The sequence below is a fragment of the Lathyrus oleraceus genome, chromosome 6 (assembly GCF_024323335.1).
Source record: "Lathyrus oleraceus cultivar Zhongwan6 chromosome 6, CAAS_Psat_ZW6_1.0, whole genome shotgun sequence".
Classification (NCBI taxonomy): Eukaryota; Viridiplantae; Streptophyta; class Magnoliopsida; order Fabales; family Fabaceae; genus Lathyrus; species Lathyrus oleraceus.
The window spans coordinates 511,320,561-511,338,886 of NC_066584.1; the positions used below are offsets into that span (position 1 = coordinate 511,320,561).

The 18,326-nt window shown below is 38.0% G+C and overlaps 1 protein-coding gene across 1 annotated transcript; it reads right to left on the minus strand.

The window, feature by feature from the left end:
• Positions 1–362: 362 nt before the first annotated feature.
• Positions 363–1,522, minus strand: LOC127098117 (NADH dehydrogenase [ubiquinone] iron-sulfur protein 3-like). Its single transcript, XM_051036623.1, has one exon. It carries the CDS (start codon positions 1,239–1,241, stop codon positions 651–653), a length of 591 nt encoding a protein of 196 aa, XP_050892580.1. The 5' UTR covers positions 1,242–1,522; the 3' UTR covers positions 363–650.
• Positions 1,523–18,326: the final 16,804 nt, after the last annotated feature.

The window sequence follows — 18,326 nt, forward strand, 5'->3', positions numbered from 1 at the left end:
TCATGCCATCGAGGGGCTAGTGTGACCATCCATAGCATACGACGGGCGAGAGGGGTACGTGGTGGCTCAGTGTGTCTACCAGTTTCAGGTGAGGCTATTCGGAGATCCAGGGCGAGTCCCGATTCCATATATACGGTTAAGCAAGCCCTGCCGCCAGCTTCCACCCAGACGACAAACAACGTGAGCGCCTGGCGCGAAAGGTTGCTTTGCTTTACTAAAAAAAAGAATATAAGGCGCGTTAGCGCTTTAGTTTTCCAATAAGGGGCGGAGCGAGCCTAGAATAGCAGCCTATTACGTTACGTTTTCAGGCCCCTTTACTTTTTACTTTTAATTTTAAAAATAAAGCGCTAGTGCCCCTAATCCTATAGAGTCAGGCTCTTCTGCTATCAATGAAACCGAAAGAAACACAAAAACCCAGTGCAGTGCGTTTTGTATAGATCGAGAGTTGTAGCTGGATTCTTTACTCATGACATACTGGGAAGAATTGCAGGAAATCGTTCGATAAGACTTCTCACTATTATTTGAAAATGATATCCGACGATCAAGACAATTCCCGCGAACTCTTTCATTTCATATCAGTTTATTCTTCTTCTTACAAAGCAAATAGCATTTCCTATTGATTTGTCCCCTATCCTATAGAGCTGGACCTATTATGATTCTTTCTGAATTATCCGTCGCTTATGCTGTTCCCAAGGACTAGCAAAATCGAAATAGCGAAATTCTTGGGTCATCTCAATGGGTTCAAAAACCACACGTTTCTCTGGATCATCATAGCGTACTTCTAGATATCCACTCAGAGGAAGGTCTTTTCGTAATGGATGACCCTCGAAACCATAATCTGTTGATATACGGCGTAGATCCGGATGATTGATGGAAGAAACACCAAACATATCCCAAACTTCTCGCTCCCACCGGCCGACTGATGGAAATAGACTGACTACCGGAGATATTCGTGTTACTTCGTCTGCACTGGTTTGTATAAGAATGCGTGAGTTATACCGAGTACTCAGTAAATTATAGACCAATTCAAATCTTCGTTTTCGAGAGGGATAATCAACTCCACAAATATCGATCGAAACTTGAACCCTTGTATAGGTATGCAATTTAAGAAAGCACAAAAATTGAAATAGGTAGTCCGTTTTGGTACCATATCTATTCCCATGTTCCGATCTTTCAAAATAGTAAACCCATTTTCCGGGTAAAGAATACAAACAATATCTTAATAAGAATTGGCTATCCATATAAAGATAACGAATGCTTTCTCCTCATTCATATTCTTTTCTTGCTCTAAAAAACTCGCGCCAGCTTGGCATGATTATATATTCACAGTAAAAGTTATCCGCTTTGCTTTCTTTTAGCAAAGACTTGTTGTAATGTAAATCGCCGGTTGGGTTTACCAACCAAGAAAGACATGGGATTTGGTGGGCAAAAAACTAGCTTTCTTCTCTCTCTTATGATATTTCTATTGCTTCAACGGCTACTTCTCTTCTCTATATGCAATTACTTGGTGTAACTGAACTCAACTAAGCTTGCATCTTACTTTAAGGTTTTCTAGAACCTAAGACTCTTAGATAGAGAGTTTCAAACGAAATGTGCAATTCCCCTCCCCCGATAATCCGAGTGGGGAACTAAACCAGCAGCGCTACGAACACTTTCAACAGAACGAGACCTGCCCCTATCCTATATAGTAAATTTATAAAAAATATAGAGTTAGCCGGACTTCCCTTTCCTGGGGATTGGTCTCCCTCTCTTAGTAGGAGGTTTACTATGTCCACAACAATTTGTGTAATATAAATTAAAGGCTCGTCGAGACCTCGACGTTTTGGATTTATTCCTAGGTGCAGGCCTGTCCTTCTTCTTATTGCAGTTGATTGAATAAGGCTTCCCCGCTTCGCTTCTTCTTTGTTCATTCGTAAATCGCGTTTTTTTAAGCCAGGTCAAAACGATTCGATTTTGATCTGAGTCTACGGAGATAAATCGCTCTTTAAGCGAAAATCCCCAGTTTTCTAAAACCTTCTCGTGATGATCTCACTCCACGGAGGGAAAAGGTTTGTTAATTCATTCAAAAGACGGGCTTTCCTAGCTCATATAGTGGAAAGCGCCCTTCCCACATCGATCCCTCGAGGTGGAAGAATGATGAAACCTGCCAAGTAATATAGTAGTCATGCCCTTCCTAATCCTCTATCGAAGGAAACCCCTCCGAGGGTGAAAGAGGTGGCTAACTTTCCTTGCCCCAGGGAGCTTCTTTGTTTATGTAACTAAGCGGGCAGGTCTCTGGAGTGTGCTTCTATCGCCCGAGCAAGAGAAAGGCTGCAGATGAGCTATCAAGTCGTGCATTTCTCCCGAAAGTGAGGAGAATGCCTCGGATATCCTCATAGGTGTCGGGTTTACCAGGCTAAGGTAACTAGAAAATTGTAGTTAGCGGGTTTCCCTCCTTCCATAGCATCTTGCTTTCCTTGGTAACTATTCGACAGACGAAACCCCTCGGTTTTCTTCTTATCTTAAAGTAGCTTTCCTTTCGGGTTTGACCAAGATTCTTCCCTAGGGTGCTAGTTTGTTTATGTCACTAAGCGTGATAGCTTAACCGCGCTTCTAGCTCTATCTCTAAAAGGAATTCTTAAACCGGCCATGCCAGACAAGTACTGGTTTAAGTTCCGCCATCCCCTCTCCCAGTTGCTATGAATCGAGAGAGCCCAGTCGCTCCTCCTGCCTAAGGGCATAAATAGAGGCATCACTCGAGTTATACCTCTTCTAGTAGATCCAATCCAGACAGATCTAGTATACGTACAAGAATCAGAAGGGGTCTTATCCCTAGGTGAGGGGATTGTGCTACTTGCTTTTCTCTTAGTTGAATTATGGGTCTTTCTCTTTTTCTTTCCTTTCTTGTTCCGTCCTGCGCTAAGCAAGCGAGTCTTTCATTCCTTGCTCAAGTAAGTGAGGACAAGCCCCTTTCGTTTATCCGGATCTCCCTATACGGGGACTTATCCAACAACCTCTTCTGGTAAACAATCTCTTATGTACTCAGACGGGCCGCTCTACTCCTTGTGTTCTTTCAACGTAGCAAGGAGGCCGGCGGAGAATGCCAAGTCGGTCATTCACACTCAGTCAGAGTCCAATTTCCTAGCGGAAGAAAGCCAAAAGGGAAGTTCTGCATCCTCACCTTTCAATCGAGCAACTGCGTTTCTTCGTCTTAGGCCTCCAACAGAGGTGTATGTATTTCCTTTCAAAGTAAAAGAATTGATTGAGGGGATTATCTCTCTTTTTTATACAAAAGGGTCGGGCATGGTTCACCAGGCGTACTAATTTCATTCGATAGAATGATGATAATTTTTATCGACCCTCACTCACTAGGGGAAGCGCGGACGAGTGGAAGACTTGGGTGTACGTAGTTCAGAAGACTATCTGCTTAAAAAACTACTCTTCCTCTTTAACTTCTTATTGTTTAGTTAGTTCAGTAGCTCTTTCAGTTCAAACTTTCCGTTCCGAGTTGCTTCTCTCTGTTTCTGTGGTTAGTGAGTTATGGAGTTGGAGCAGTTATTCATTCTTTCTTGAGTTCTAGTTTTTAGAGCTGTGTGATTAGCTTCCATGAGCGGATAGGATCCTCTTCTAGGGCTCGTTTCGGAGTTAAACGAACGTTGTTCTTAAAGAAATTATTCCCTTCCCCGAGTTATACTTTTTAAGAGATGGGTGAATAGATACCAGTGGAATACCTAAAAAGAGAGCCGAAGGAAGAGAACTAGAGAGCTGGAGGGAGGGAAGGAATAAAATCCTCGATTCAAGACAGTATAAGATCCTAGAGTCTTTTTCGAATGCCCTTAATTTCACTGAGATCACCAATTAAGATTTCTCTTATGGTAAAGGTTGTTAAGCGAAAGCCTCTCTGCAATGAGGGAAAGCCACAGAAGCTGGCCTTACAAGATAGGGGGCTGTCCAAAAAAGGAGATTCTTTGAGTTCATACCCAGTAGAAAGAAGGGCAGCTGCTAAGATCCCCGAGATTGGCTAGATGGGAGTAGCTCATGCCCGACTTGGGAAATGATGTTTGATAAGATGGATTCGTTCGTGAAAGAAAAAAAAATGCAATGGTGGGAAATGAATAGAAATGGCCGGTATGTTTTAGTCTTTCCCCTAATGAGGTGCCGACATCTGTGTTAGTTCCTAGGAGTGATGTTACAACATCCCTTAGTAAGAGCATCCGAGATAGCCAAAGATCCGAAGGAGAATCAAGAACAAAGGTGGTAGCACATTAGAATAATAAGAATTCAAATAAAATCCAGCTTAAAGCGCTCAAGGAGCCCTATTTCATTTCGAGATCCCTACCCCACAGATTGAGACCGAGTTCCAGTTCCATTTTAATAATTTTTTTCTAAACCAGCATCAGTGACTATCTAAGCACCACCATAAAATTACGGAACAAACTGTAGTTTGCGGCAGGTACTGTTTTTATAGCCATAGTCTTTCTTTGGTTCGAAAGCGAGATTGAGATCTATATTTTATATAAACCTCTGACGGAACGGAATGCAACTTTTTCCTATTGATCCAGTTTACATTGACTCAGTTAGTAGTTGGCCGTTGATTTCATTTAGTTGACCGAGAATCAGGAGCAGCACCATAAGGGGGAGGCAGCATCTGAGCTAGTTTCATCTGTCGATTGAGTTGAATTAGCAACAGAGCCGGTAGCCTCACCAATCTATATAGTTCTTTCTCAACCATCAGTCTTTGTAGATTTATTCCTTTCGTGCATTCTTTTGATCTAGCCATAGTGACTCTCTATCCATTGTGGGAGTGTTTAGGCGGGGCCTAAGAATGAATGATTTACGCGCTCCTTCGTTCATAGCACGGAGTGAGATGTCTATGTTCCCACCAGAACCTACGTACGTGTCAATCAAGGCCTTTTTTATTTTTGCCTATGATGCCATGCCTGCTGTTACTTCACTCGGTCAATGGGGATAAACCACTGTATCTCGCTTTTTTTGATGCTACTTAGACTTGAATCAACCAACCGGATTTGTTCGATCTCCTGCGGCGAGTGCTGCTTCTTTGACCTGTGCTTCCTACGCCTTTGCCCGTGGGTCAATTGGTCTTGGTTTTGGCACTCTAAGAGAGAGGAGGGGGGATACCATAAATCCACTCTGCTACAGGCTATTCAGCTAACCTTTTAGAAAAATGTCTTAACTAAAATAAATAAGATAAGAAAGCCTCAGAACGAAAGGAGGATAAAGCAGAACTGCGTAAGATAGAAAGATCTATTATCCCATTTCTTGCCTAAAAAAGGGGACCTACTCTCTTTTCTAAATCCAATCAATAGCCCGTTCCAGTCTAACGAGCTTCCTCCCTTTCACCTTTCAGTCGATTAAGCAATTGATTCAGTCGTTGACGTTGCAGGTGATTCTTATGATTCCCGTCCCGGCCACCACCTTTTTATTTCAAATCTGGATCCATAATTATGGCCGGTTAGCTACTGAGATAGCGTGGCTATTGATGGGTGTTGAATGATTCTTGATAACGTGGTTTAGAGCTAACATAGATTCAGTTGGGGTAGAGGTCTTGTAGAGCCTGATTGACCAGTTTCCCTGATGAAGAAGAAAAGAACTCAACTTTGCCAAAGACATATGAGGCATACTCATCTGAGTCTTCGGGTCCAGAAGTCTATACTACCTCTTAAATAGGACTCATTTGGTTAAGCAGTAGATCCAGCTTATGACTCTATTAGATAGACGATGCTCAGATAATCCAGTTCTCTAACGTTAACTAAGAATACTATAAGAGAGAGGAGAAGTCGACTCATGTACTCTATCTACGAAACCTGCCGTGCCTTTATCGTTGGGGATAATATTCTTGATGGCGAGTGGTTGAGTATATAAGAGAAAGGCAGCTTTTAGGAGTGATCTTTCTTTACTTCGGAGTAGAATAGGTGCAAGGGGGGATTACTCTTAACTAAGTAAGCCTAAAGGCTATCCAGCTTAAGGATTAAATTATTTAGACGGGAATACCCCGTCCGTCGGTAGCAAAGGCAGAAGGAAAAGGCAGGAATGCACCTTAAGGGGGAGTTCCTGGGTCACGAGCTGGGCTTGCACCAGCGCTTTCCAGATGCATGGTCCGGATTTATTTCTGATAGTTTGATAACTCGGTTCGTCCTCGACAAAAGGCAAGACTAATGAAGACTACATCCGGGGGGAGAAGGGGTTCTTCTCCCAAAGTCCGTCGGGCCGACGACAACCCGCGGCAACCATACCAAGACCTAACGAGATATTTGTTTTATTTTTTATGTTTGCATGTATGGTATGGGAAAAGCCCTAGTTGTAAATCTTTACTACTTATGAAAATATAATAAATAATAATGTTCGTAAAAATGTGCTGAAAATTTAGAAGGTGTAAGCTCAGTGTACTGGAGATGCGCTTATTAAGCCTTTCTAGCTTTGAAGCAAACTTCTTCCTTGAGTCTGCGCCGTCTTAAAAACCAAACCCTAATCTTGCTAGTTCAGTTCGTGTGTTTTACGTGAGCGCGTTGAACTAGTGTGCATGGACCTTAGCCACGAGTTTTTCGGCCTAGACGCTAATAACACGAAAACACTTTGGTCTTGGGTTTTCGATCTCTGTTTTTGCGCTTAGTCTTGCTTCTTTGGTCACTTCACTTGCTTCTTTGGATATGTTCCCATGACTACAGTAAAACATTATCGTCATCAAAACATCAAAACAGTTGTCAGTATCAGGATCATCAACTTTATACCTACAAGCACATAGATCCCCAAAAATGACCCAAAACAATTTGGGTACCAAAAGTTAAAATTTAAGATTATTTTGCAAGAATGCTTTCCGGCTTCAAATTCTAAATGAAGATTAAAAAACGGCTATCCAAGGCATGTATCTAAAGAATTATTTGAATTGTTTAAAGAGAATATCAGAAAGCAAGAATTAGTGAAAGAAATCAAAATGGCCTCTCTTGTTAAAAGATTCAAATAGTTTATAAGAAAATAAAAGGAAAATTGATATCCTAGAAGATCAAATGGAAAATAATTTTTAAAAGTGTTTTAGGTAAGTCATATGTTATAAAAGATATAGAAAACTCCGGTTATTCTTTTAACAAGTGCTAAATAGTCACTTTAATCCATTCATTTTATTTTCACTAATTGTGTGTTCATGTGTCTTTTAATAAGAGAAAGAGGGTCAACAAAGTACAAAAATAAATTTAGCCTAAACTCCATTTAAGGCCCAAGCGGTCTAAGAAGTTGAAAATTTTGCCTCCCAACAGATTTAACCTTAGAGTTAATAATTTTTTTTTGAATTTCAAATACAACGCCTTTTAATCAATTAAGCCAATGATCTAATCAATTAGAATTTCAAAGGCTGCAACCTTTTTAAATAACCACATGGCTAACTTGAGTGTCAATTCCTCCCGGGTTGTTTGGTGATGATAATGATGGAAAAACGAGTAGTTATTTTGTGGTTCAAATTCAAAAAACTTTAAAAAAAATCTATCAAAAATAAAAGTTGATCAAGTTCTAATGATAAGAGCAAACCAGTCAATTCAAATTCAAAAATATCAACATCAAAGACACGGAAGATGTGAAAGCTTGCCTAGTCTAGCTCTAAAGTGTTTTTATCTTTTCGACCAGTAGTAAGTGATAAGAAAGAGTAAATCTTAGAGTAATAAAGTGACACACACACACACACACACACGCGCGCGCGCACACACACACACACACACACACACACACACACAAATACACATACACACACTAAAGTGTTTTAAACTCTTCATCTATTTCATATTTTTTCTATACGGAAATCATGTCATGTAATTTATTAATTATTAAGATATTTTGGGTAATTAGGAAAGAAGAAATCATTGTTTAATCGATTAGAGCTTTCTTTTAATCGATTGTGGAAGGAGTTTTATCCCACTCTATTTATCAAGCCAATTTATCGTTTAAGGAGAGAGCTTGGCTTAGGGTTTCCTATTTTGGGAAAGTCTAATCGATTAGCAATGTAGCTTGGTCGATTAGAGAGTGTCCTAGCCCATGGATTGTTTCCCTTTTTTAGCTAAAATATTTTCCTATATAAAGGAGTTATGTTCTCACTTCTAAAGCACAAATATTGTAAACTTAATACTCTCATATCTCAGTGACTCTCCTTCTAAAATAAGCTTTATTCTTTATACATTTCTTTAGTGGTGAGAGCGTAAAAGGCTTATATTGAGAGTTGTGTAATTGTTTTTGATGTTGATATTATAATATAAGAGCTTAGTAGTCTTATGATTTTATAATTGAGTTTGAGGTTGCAAGCTAAATTTTTTAAAAATATTGGAGTAAGGAAGGTTGTTTAGATTATCCTATGTAAAAACTCAATTTATTGATAATAAAAATATCAAAAAGAAACTCTTGAGACTAGAGTAGGTCACGTGGTTTAATGTTAAACGAGTATAAACTCTGGTGTGATCACTCTTACTCTATCTCTTTACTTTCTATTCCTTATTTTCCCACAACCTTATCTTTGCTTCCACTCTCTTATTAAAATCAAAAAACTTAAAATTAACTTTTTGAAAAGAAAAAAGATTTTAAAAAAATGGTTAGCACAATTAACCTCTCTTTGATGTTTGAAGTCATTTGGTCAACATGAATTTCCTAATCGATCAGCCTAACGACTGGAACAATTTTTAGAAGGGTTTGGAAATACATAATGTTTTTTAAAATAATTGTGTGTGTGTTTGTATGTGTGTGTGTGTGTGTGTGTGTGTGTGTGTGTGTGTATGTGTGTGCGCGTGTGTAGCAGTAAATTCATGATCATTAAGTTATGGATAAACTTAGCGTCAATAAAACCAGAGTCGCCACAACGCTTTTATTATTTCCAAGGGAAAAGGGAAAAGTATGAAAAAAACCCAAAGATAAGAAGTTTTCAAATCAAAACTATTAAAATGCCAGAGATTACAGGTAAAGGGGTTGGTTACACATAGGAAAGGTGTTAGCACCCAAAATATCCTAGGTACTCATAGGGAGCCCTTTTTTGTGTGTACATGTGTTTTAGCGTAAAAGATGTTTGCAATAAATAGAGTGTGGGGATGAGAAAAGAATTCATTAATTATATTTTTTTTATGTTTGACAAGACCTTCGGACTTGTGCCTACGTACCAATATAAAATGAGGGATCAAAACCTCGTAGTTTGTGGTATCAATTTCAAAGTGAGTGAATTGCTTTTAACAAAAGTTTAAGTTTGAAAGAGGCACAAAAGGCCTAAAATAATTTGAATGAGTGTTATTTCTTTTTGTCTTTTGAAATTTTAAGTCAATATGATTAGATTCATTTACAAGTTTGATTAAGAAAAAGAGTTTAAAAATGCAATGACATAAGACCAAAGTTTCTAATTTGCAAAGAGTCTAAGTTCAGAAATTACAAGCAAAGAAGATTTTACAAAGGGGGAGAGATTTGAAATTAAAGAAGTGGGAGGAGATGAAGAGACTAATCCTAAGAAAAAACTAAAAGTTAAGAGTTGAAAAGATATGACCAATGGGATGCAATCAAATAGACAAGAATGTCATATAGAAACCCAAATTTTCCTTGGACTTTAGAATCAAGCAATATCAATACACAAATAGCAAGATGAAGAGCAATGCATCAAATAAAGATAGTCACATCCAAGCTAGCAACTTCATGATCTTCTTCATAATCTCCCACGTATCAGATGACATACTCCTTGAATAGCATAGAGATAGGCATTAGACACAGGTTCAAAACAACAGCTTAAAGACCATGTAGCAGATGAACTCAAATGGATCTCAATAATTTCATCATATGAAAGTTCACTTCACAAGCACTTGGTTTCAGAAAAGTTGGCATTGGCCAAGTCCTTTTGCTTAGGGAATGTTGCCTAATTCTAAGTCCAATGTCTCAGATCAAATCCAACAGTCCACTTTAATCTTTTTTAGAGTTGTTGTTGTTATTATGTACATTAAGGTCAAAAGACCACAAAACCAAATAAGATACACAAACAAGTATCTACAATCACAATATAATCATAAGTTATGGCTCAAGTGAGCAAAGTGAAAATGGCATTAAAATAAACAAGTTAAATGGTATGAATAATGGTAAATGAATAAAGACTTGAATTTAAAGTGCATAAAGTAAATGACTTGAAATTAAAAGTTAGTTGATGTTAGTTGATTTTAGTTGATTATAAGTTAGTATTGCTTTTACTTTTATTGTTTTAAGTCATTCTTTGGAGAACACTCAACCCTCTATTCACAAGCATGGATCCTTGAACCAAGACATCTTCCAAAGGAAGGAAAAAAAGGTCAAGTTTCCACACAATACCATGAAAGGGGGGAGACTTACAGTTTCACTTTCTAGAATGCTATGCCTTTTATGTCAAAATTTAACACTATGCTAAGTAATCATAATTGAACTTATGTAGAAGTCAAAACTATTTGAGGCCGGACAATCAAAATTTTGGTGTTAATGCATTTTAGAGATATGGTATAATGAACCATACTCCTGAAACATACCACACAAAAAAAGAAATGGCAAAGGGGTGGTCCTAATCTCATCCATACTTATGTTGATTTTGCAATCAACTAGCCTTAGGATATAGAGATATCATAGGTCCAAGAAATGAATGGGAGTAGAATGAGATTGAGATGAAGAGGGAGGGAAAATGAGATAAACACAAATTGGTCAAAGGAGGACTTTTATCAAATTAAAATCATCCATTCATTTTGGGAGATGAAATGTACATTTCATCAATCCCCTAAATCCAATGATTTTAAGTCAACAAATTCAAATCAACCTTGACCAAGGCCCAACAACAATAGTCAAACTCAACAAGTCAATACCAATAGCTCAACACAATTTATTTGCAATTAAACAATTAAGAATTAATTAAAAAAATATTAAATTAAGTTATGGTTGGTCAAAATCCTAAAACCTCTTCAAAACACCAAAAAAATAGCCAAGAGATTTATCATAGGTCAAACAAGATCAAAGGACCTTGGAGAAAAAATTTCATTATTTTTGGAAACTTAAAAGTATTTTTAAACAATTAAAAATATGCACAAAAACAATTAAATCATGAAAATTATTCATATTGATCCAAAAAATAATTTTAATTCAGAAAATGAAATGGAAAAATATTTGAGAATTTTTGGTGAAAGTCCCATATTTTTTGGATCAATATTAAAATTAATATGAATTAATGAAAATAAGTCAATAAAAATAAAAATTAGAAAATGCTAACAACCATGGACCACTTGATCTCCCTCATTAATTAAGGTGGCCGATCAAGTGGATCAGAGCGCGCGTTCCATGGTGATCCTTAGTCAATGTTCCGCACGCGTGATAATCAGTTTGGACGCTCAAGATTAAAACAAAATAAAAGGATCTTGTGGTCTGGAGACACGCCAGCGCATCGCTGGAGCCAGAGCTCCAGTCTTCTTCTCCGGTGGACCTCACCGGACTGGTCCATCCTAAACCATCACCAAAATGAAAAAGGAGGACATGAATTTAAAGTAAAAATGCTCAGGAGCTCGAATCTGGCCTCAATTTTACCTAACTCCAAGTATATTGAAAGATACAGGGAGTTGAATTTTGAGGATCATGATCTGAGTTGCTTCGATTTGACCTCTAAGCAACTCAATCTTGTTACCTACATTAGTAAGACTTCAGACAACCAAAAATCAACAAGAATTATGGAGAATTGAGTGAGAATCGAAGAGATAAAAAATTCAGAAATTCACCTTCACTGCAGGTTCAGATGGACTCGATCTTGCTTTTAATTGTACTTAACCTTGCTTCTGATGCTTGATAGAGTGGAAATGGATCAAAGAAGAAGAAGGACTCTTGGTGTTTTGAATCTCAAAATGTGGGAGATTCACACTCGATTTTTAATGAAAGACCTCAAAGTTATCCTTTGAATGTGGAGGTTTAGGGTTGTAGTTTCAAAGCTAGAGCGCAAGGGTCCTTAATTCTGATCACATACACTTCTATTTATAGCCAAAACCTTTGATATTTGCACACTTCTTTCAAAAGTTCAAAAATAGAAAAATGCCTTTGCATGGATGCATGGGCGTGTGATAGGCCCATGTAATTATGCACTCAGGTCCAAAACCATGTGCAAGCAATGCTGAAGTCATGTGGAAAGGCCATGTATTCGTGTATGGAAAGTGGAAGTTCAAATGTTCCAAATGGTCATTCAACTTTAAGCCATATGCAAGTTATTCATACTTTGTTCAAATGGGATGAATTTGGACTTTTTGGAAAGGTTAGATCAAGAGGAACAACTTTCATGTTGAACAATTTTTCATTTAAAGCTTGGATAATAATGAATTTTGAGGTGGAAGTTTAGAAAATCAAACATATAAAAAAATTCTAAGTACCAAGTCATATGCTCACTTCTTCCACCTTGAGTAACTTTTTCTATGGGCTTCAAATGAGGAACATTCCTTCATCAAAGTTGTAGCTATCTCAAAGTAATTAAAATTGGTCACAATTTTGACCTCATTTCGATTTAGCATGAAGGAGTTATGCATTTTAGAAGTTGAGGAAAATCACTTGTTCAATGGTATTGGCCCAAAATGACCTATAATGTCTCCTCATACCACATGCATTTAAAAGTTGAATTTGAACTTACTCCAAGCATAAAAGTTGAATTAGAGATCTTGAATTTTTTTATGAAACTTTAATGGCTTTCATCTCATAAAAATTGAGCAAGTTATGGTCTTGGGAAGTTGACCTCCAAATTAGGGTTTAGACAAAATGACCTATAATCTTTCACCATAAAAATGACTTTTCAAGCAAAACTAGCTCTAGACCTCAACATGAACATTGTTTGGAATGTCATTTGAAGTAAAGTTTCTCTTGGAATCATTTTCATATGACAAAAATTGTAGGAGATAGGGTCTAGGGAATCCCAGTTTTGATCAGTTGACTTCCTCTGGTCAACCACCATGAACCAACTTGCCAGCTTGCTATTCTCTTGACTTTTAGGACTCATTGAGGATCATGTATGCATAAGATGATGAAATGTCAAGTATCCCTTGAAATATTTGATCAATTGTTGAAGAAACTTGTTGAAGAAGTCAAATAAGATACCCAGATGAATTAGGGTTTCTAAGGCAAACAAACTCCAAACTCTTGATGATTTCTTGATCAAAATGATATTTGAAGATCGTGGGGATTCATATAAGATGATGAAATGTGAAGTATCCCTTGAAATATTTGATCAATTATTATAGAAACTTGTTGAAGAAGTCATATAAGATACCTACATGAATTAGGGTTTCCAAGGCAAATAAACTCCAAACTCTTGATGATTTCTTGATCAAAATGATATTTGAAGATCGTGGGGATTCATATATGATAATTAGAGCCATAGTAAACCATTTCTTGATTGAGCTCCTTGCAATGAGGGTCTTAAACCATAGATGTGGGCTTGATAGATCAAAAGTGAGCATGTGAACTACCTACAAAAGAGTTAATGACATATTTTTGGTATTTTGGTTAGTAAAAATAAAGAAAAATGAAGTATGATACATTCAAATGATGCTTGATGATCTCTCCCAATACAAACCCAATGAATAAGGGGTAAGGAGGATGCCAAGATGTGATCCCAATGCTAATGCATGTGATGAGAATAGCATGAGGGATCTTAGGGTCAATATTTAGGTCTTACAGCTTCCCTTATTTAAGGACATTCTAGCTTGGGAGGTGAAGGTTAAAATCTTCGTATCGGCTCAGTAGAATAGACTTAAATAACAACATATAGAAATGAATTTTGGTCCCTAAGAGACCTCATGATGCATATGATATGAATGCTAAAATAATCTTTGTGGGGAAAATTTTGCCACAAAGGAAAAGAATCCGGAGAGACTGAAAGTCCGCAGGAGCATAATGCATTCCGTAAGGAAAACGCACTGGGGGAGACAGAGACTCTGGGGAAAAAGGTTATGCGTAGGCCAGACTACGTCTTTAAAACTGCTGGGGGACTCAAGGGATTCCATGAAAATAAATCAATGGAAAGACTCAGTCGGGGAATAAAAGGACATTTACAGGAGAAACAGGTAGATCAGAACACAGTTGAAATACCTGAACCAAACAGGGGACGATGACTTCACTGAGGAAATATGCACTCAAACTCAACTGGGGAGGTAGAAAAGATCTTCAACACAGGAGTAACATAAATATATTACCCACTACCGGTTACTAGGTAAGGGGATAACAAATTCTGACAAGGAGGACATCTGTTACCGGTTAGGGTAAACATATCAAGGATGACTCGCTGAGGGAAAACATGAGGTATATCCATTACCAGTTATTGGGCAAGAATAACCTGCTGGGGAAAAGTCAAATAGGGTTTATAACTACCGGTTATTGGGAAGAAGACCAAAGAGAGAATATCCGTCACTGGTTAAAGTGAACATATCAAGGATAAACTCAAAGGGAAGAATATTCGTCATCGGTTAGGATGAACATATCAAGGATAAACTTGCCTGGGGACATTAGGAAGGATATTCGTTACCGGTTAGGGTAAACATATCAAGGATAAACCGCCTGAAAAAGTAGGAATTACATCTATCGAATACTGGATAGAATACCAAAAAGAGAATATCCGTCACCAGTTAGGATGAACATATCAAGGATAGACTCAGAGGGGAGAAATAGGAATTATATCTATCAGTTACTGGATAGAAAACCAAAAAGAGAATATCCGTCACCGATTAAGATGAACATATCAAGGATAGACTCCGCAGGGGGGAAGCAGGATTTACAACTACCGGTTACTGGGTAGAAGACCGCAAAGAAGAGGAAATCTGTCATCGGTTAGGATGAACATATCAAGGATTAACTCTCTGGGGAAAGAAATATGGATTACAACTACCCTATTACTGGGTAGAAAACTAAAAAGAGAATATCCGTCACCAGTTAAGATGAACATATCAAGGATAAACTCAAATCAAGGGAAGAAAATATCCGTCATCGGTTAAGATGAACATATCAAGGATAAACTTCTTGGGGTAACGTGAAAATGAATCTGCTGGGGAGAAAAAGGTTACTTTTGTCGGGTATTTGGCAGAAGTAAAATACTTGCAAATTGAGAAGAATATTACCAGTTACTGGGTAATAAACCCTCAGGGGACCATAAACATCTATCTAGGTAAGATCTAAAAAGAAATGGTCAATCAAAGACTCAACCCAATGAGGATGTAACTCAAGGGGAGTGGCTCCATCCAGATAATCAACTAAGGAGGAAACTGAAATAATAATCATCCACGAGGAAATAACTCAGTGGGGAATGAGAAAGGTTAAATGCTTTCTACTTAATGGACTGACACTCTACAATTGAAGGAGGACAAACACACCGAATATGCGTGGGGAAAAGATATCACTAATGCAGAGGATGAGAGAAAGAATAAATCACAAAGTGTAATAATGCAATAATGAAATTTATAAATGTATATGTATATGTGTATATGATGATTATGCTGACAAAATGATCACAAAGGATACAACTGTCAATAGTCTGAATCATCGATACAATTCTCAACCAATCTACACAGGAGGGAAACATCTACTAGAGAGAATCAGTCACCTTGAAGGCTTAACCCTGGCTAGGGAAAAAGAGAGGATCCGCTGAGGAAACTGCTACATCAACTCTGCGGAGAATTTTAGGTCAACACCATATCAAATGAGAGACAACCCTGCAGGGGAATAACCACAAATTTGCTCAGAGTCAGGGATAACTTTGATGTCGACTTGCGGGGAAGCAAAATTCTGCCGAATCTATGCAAACTGCCGGAGTCCATTTGCCCCTAGAATCTGGTTTGAAAGATAGAATCTTCTTGAGCACAAGATCACCTTCTCTGAACACACGAGTTATGACCTTCTTATCAAAATCTTTCTTCATTCTCTGCTGATATAACCGACCATGGCACATGTCAGTTAACCTCTCTTCTTCAATCAAATTTAGCTAGTCATACTTGATCTGACACCATTCAGCCTCATTCACTTGGCTTTCATCAAAACACGCAATGATGGGATCTCAACTTCTACTAGGAGCACAACCTCCATGCCATAAACAAGTGAGAAAGGGGTTGCCCCTGTTGAAGTACAGATGGATGCACGATACCCGTGCAAAGCAAATGGGAGCATCTCATGCCAATCTTTGTATGTTACAACCATCTTCTGGATGATTTTCTTGATGTTCTTGTTTGCAACTTCAACAATCCCATTCATCTTAGGTCTGTAGGGAGAAGAATTATGATGTGCAATCTTAAAGTCTTTGCAAAGAGCTTCCACCATATTATTATTGAAGTTTGATCCATTATCAGTAATAATCTTACTTGGCACACCATAATGGCATATAATCTGATTCTTGATAAACCGCATAATAACTTGCTTGGTCACATTCGCATACGATGCCGCTTCAACCCACTTTATGAAGTAATAAATAACCACTAGAATGGAACAATGTCCGTTCGAAGCTTTAGGCTCAATCATGCCAATCATATCAATTCCCCACATGGAGAAGGGCCATGGGGAGGAAATGACGTTCAACAGTGTCGGAGGAACATGAATCTTATCTGCATATATTTGACACTTGTGACATTTCTTCACAAACTTGCAACAGTCAGATTCCATTGTCAACCAATAGTAATCTACTCTCAACATCTTCTTTGCCATAACATGTCCATTGGAATGAGTACCAAAGGAACCTTCATGGACTTCAGTCATCAACAGGTCTGCTTCGTTTCTATTCATGCATTTGAGCAAAACCATATCAAAGTTTCTTTTGTATAACACATCACCATTCAGGTAAAAGTTGCTGGCTAATCTTCTCAAAGTCTTCTTATCTTTCAAAGATGCCCCATGCGGGTAAATTTGACTTTGGAGGAAACACTTGATATCGAAATACCACGGCTTCTCATCTTTGAATTCTTCAACGGAAAACACATGAGCTGGCCTATCAAGACGCATCACAGTCAAATTGGGAACTTCATTCCAATACTTCACCACAATCATTGAAGCCAACATTGCAAGAGTGTCTGCCATCCGGTTTTCATCTCGAGGGATATGATGAAACTCAACCTTCGTAAAGAAAGTTGAAATCCTCCTCGTATAATCTCTATATGGTATCAAACCGGGTTGATTCGTCTCCCATTCACCTTTGATTTGATTCACAATCAAAGCTGAATCTCCATAGACGTCTAGATATTTAATTCTGAGGTCAATGGCCTCTTCAAGTCCCATAATGCAATCTTCATACTCAGCCATATTGTTTGTACACTTGAAAGTCAATCTAGCTGTAAATGGAAAATGCCTGCCTTGAGGAGTAATAATCACTGCCCCAATGCCATTACCATACTGATTAATAACTCCATCAAATACCATGCCCCAACAGGAACCAGGCTTTGGCCCTTCTTCAAGCAATGATTCATTACAATCTTTCATCTTCAGGTACAAGATCTCTTCATCAGGAAAATCATGTTGCACTGATTGATAGTCTTCAATTGGTTGGTGAGCCAAATGGTCAGCCAAGACATTACCTTTAATTGCTTTTTGAGATCAGTATTCAACATCATACTTTGATAACAACATCTTCCAATGAGGAATCCTCCCAGTTAAAGCAGGCTTCTCAAAAATATACTTGATTGGATCCATTTTGGATATCAACCAAGTGGTATGATTCAACATATACTGACACAGACGCTTAGCAGCCCAAGCCAATGCACAACAAGTCTTTTCAAGCATAGAATACCGAGTCTCACAATCGGTGAACTTCTTACTCAGGTAGTAAATAACATATTCTTTCTTTCTAGTTTCATCTTGCTGACCAAGAACACAACCCATACTTTCATCAAGCACAGTTAAATACATGATCAATGGTCTTCCTTCAACAGGTGAAGACAGAATTGGAGGCTCAAGCAGATATTCCTTGATACTGTCAAAATCTTTATGGCAATCTTTGGTCAATTCACAAGACTGATCTTTCTGAAGAAGCTTGAATATAGGCGCACATGTGGCAGTCATATGCGAAATGAATCTTGAGATATAATTCAAGCGGCCAAGAAAACCTCTGACCTGCTTCTCAGTTTTGGGCGCAAGCATCTCTTGTATTACTTTGACCTTGGCAAGATCAACTTTAATACCCTTCTTACTGACAATAAAGCCCAACAACTTACCAGAACGAACACCAAATGTACATTTATAGGGATTCAAGCGGATTTTGTACTTCCTTAAACGCTGGAATAGCTTTAACAAATGCTTAACATGTTCCTATTCATCAATGGATTTGGCAATCATATCATCAACATAGACTTCGATCTCTTTATGTATCATATCAT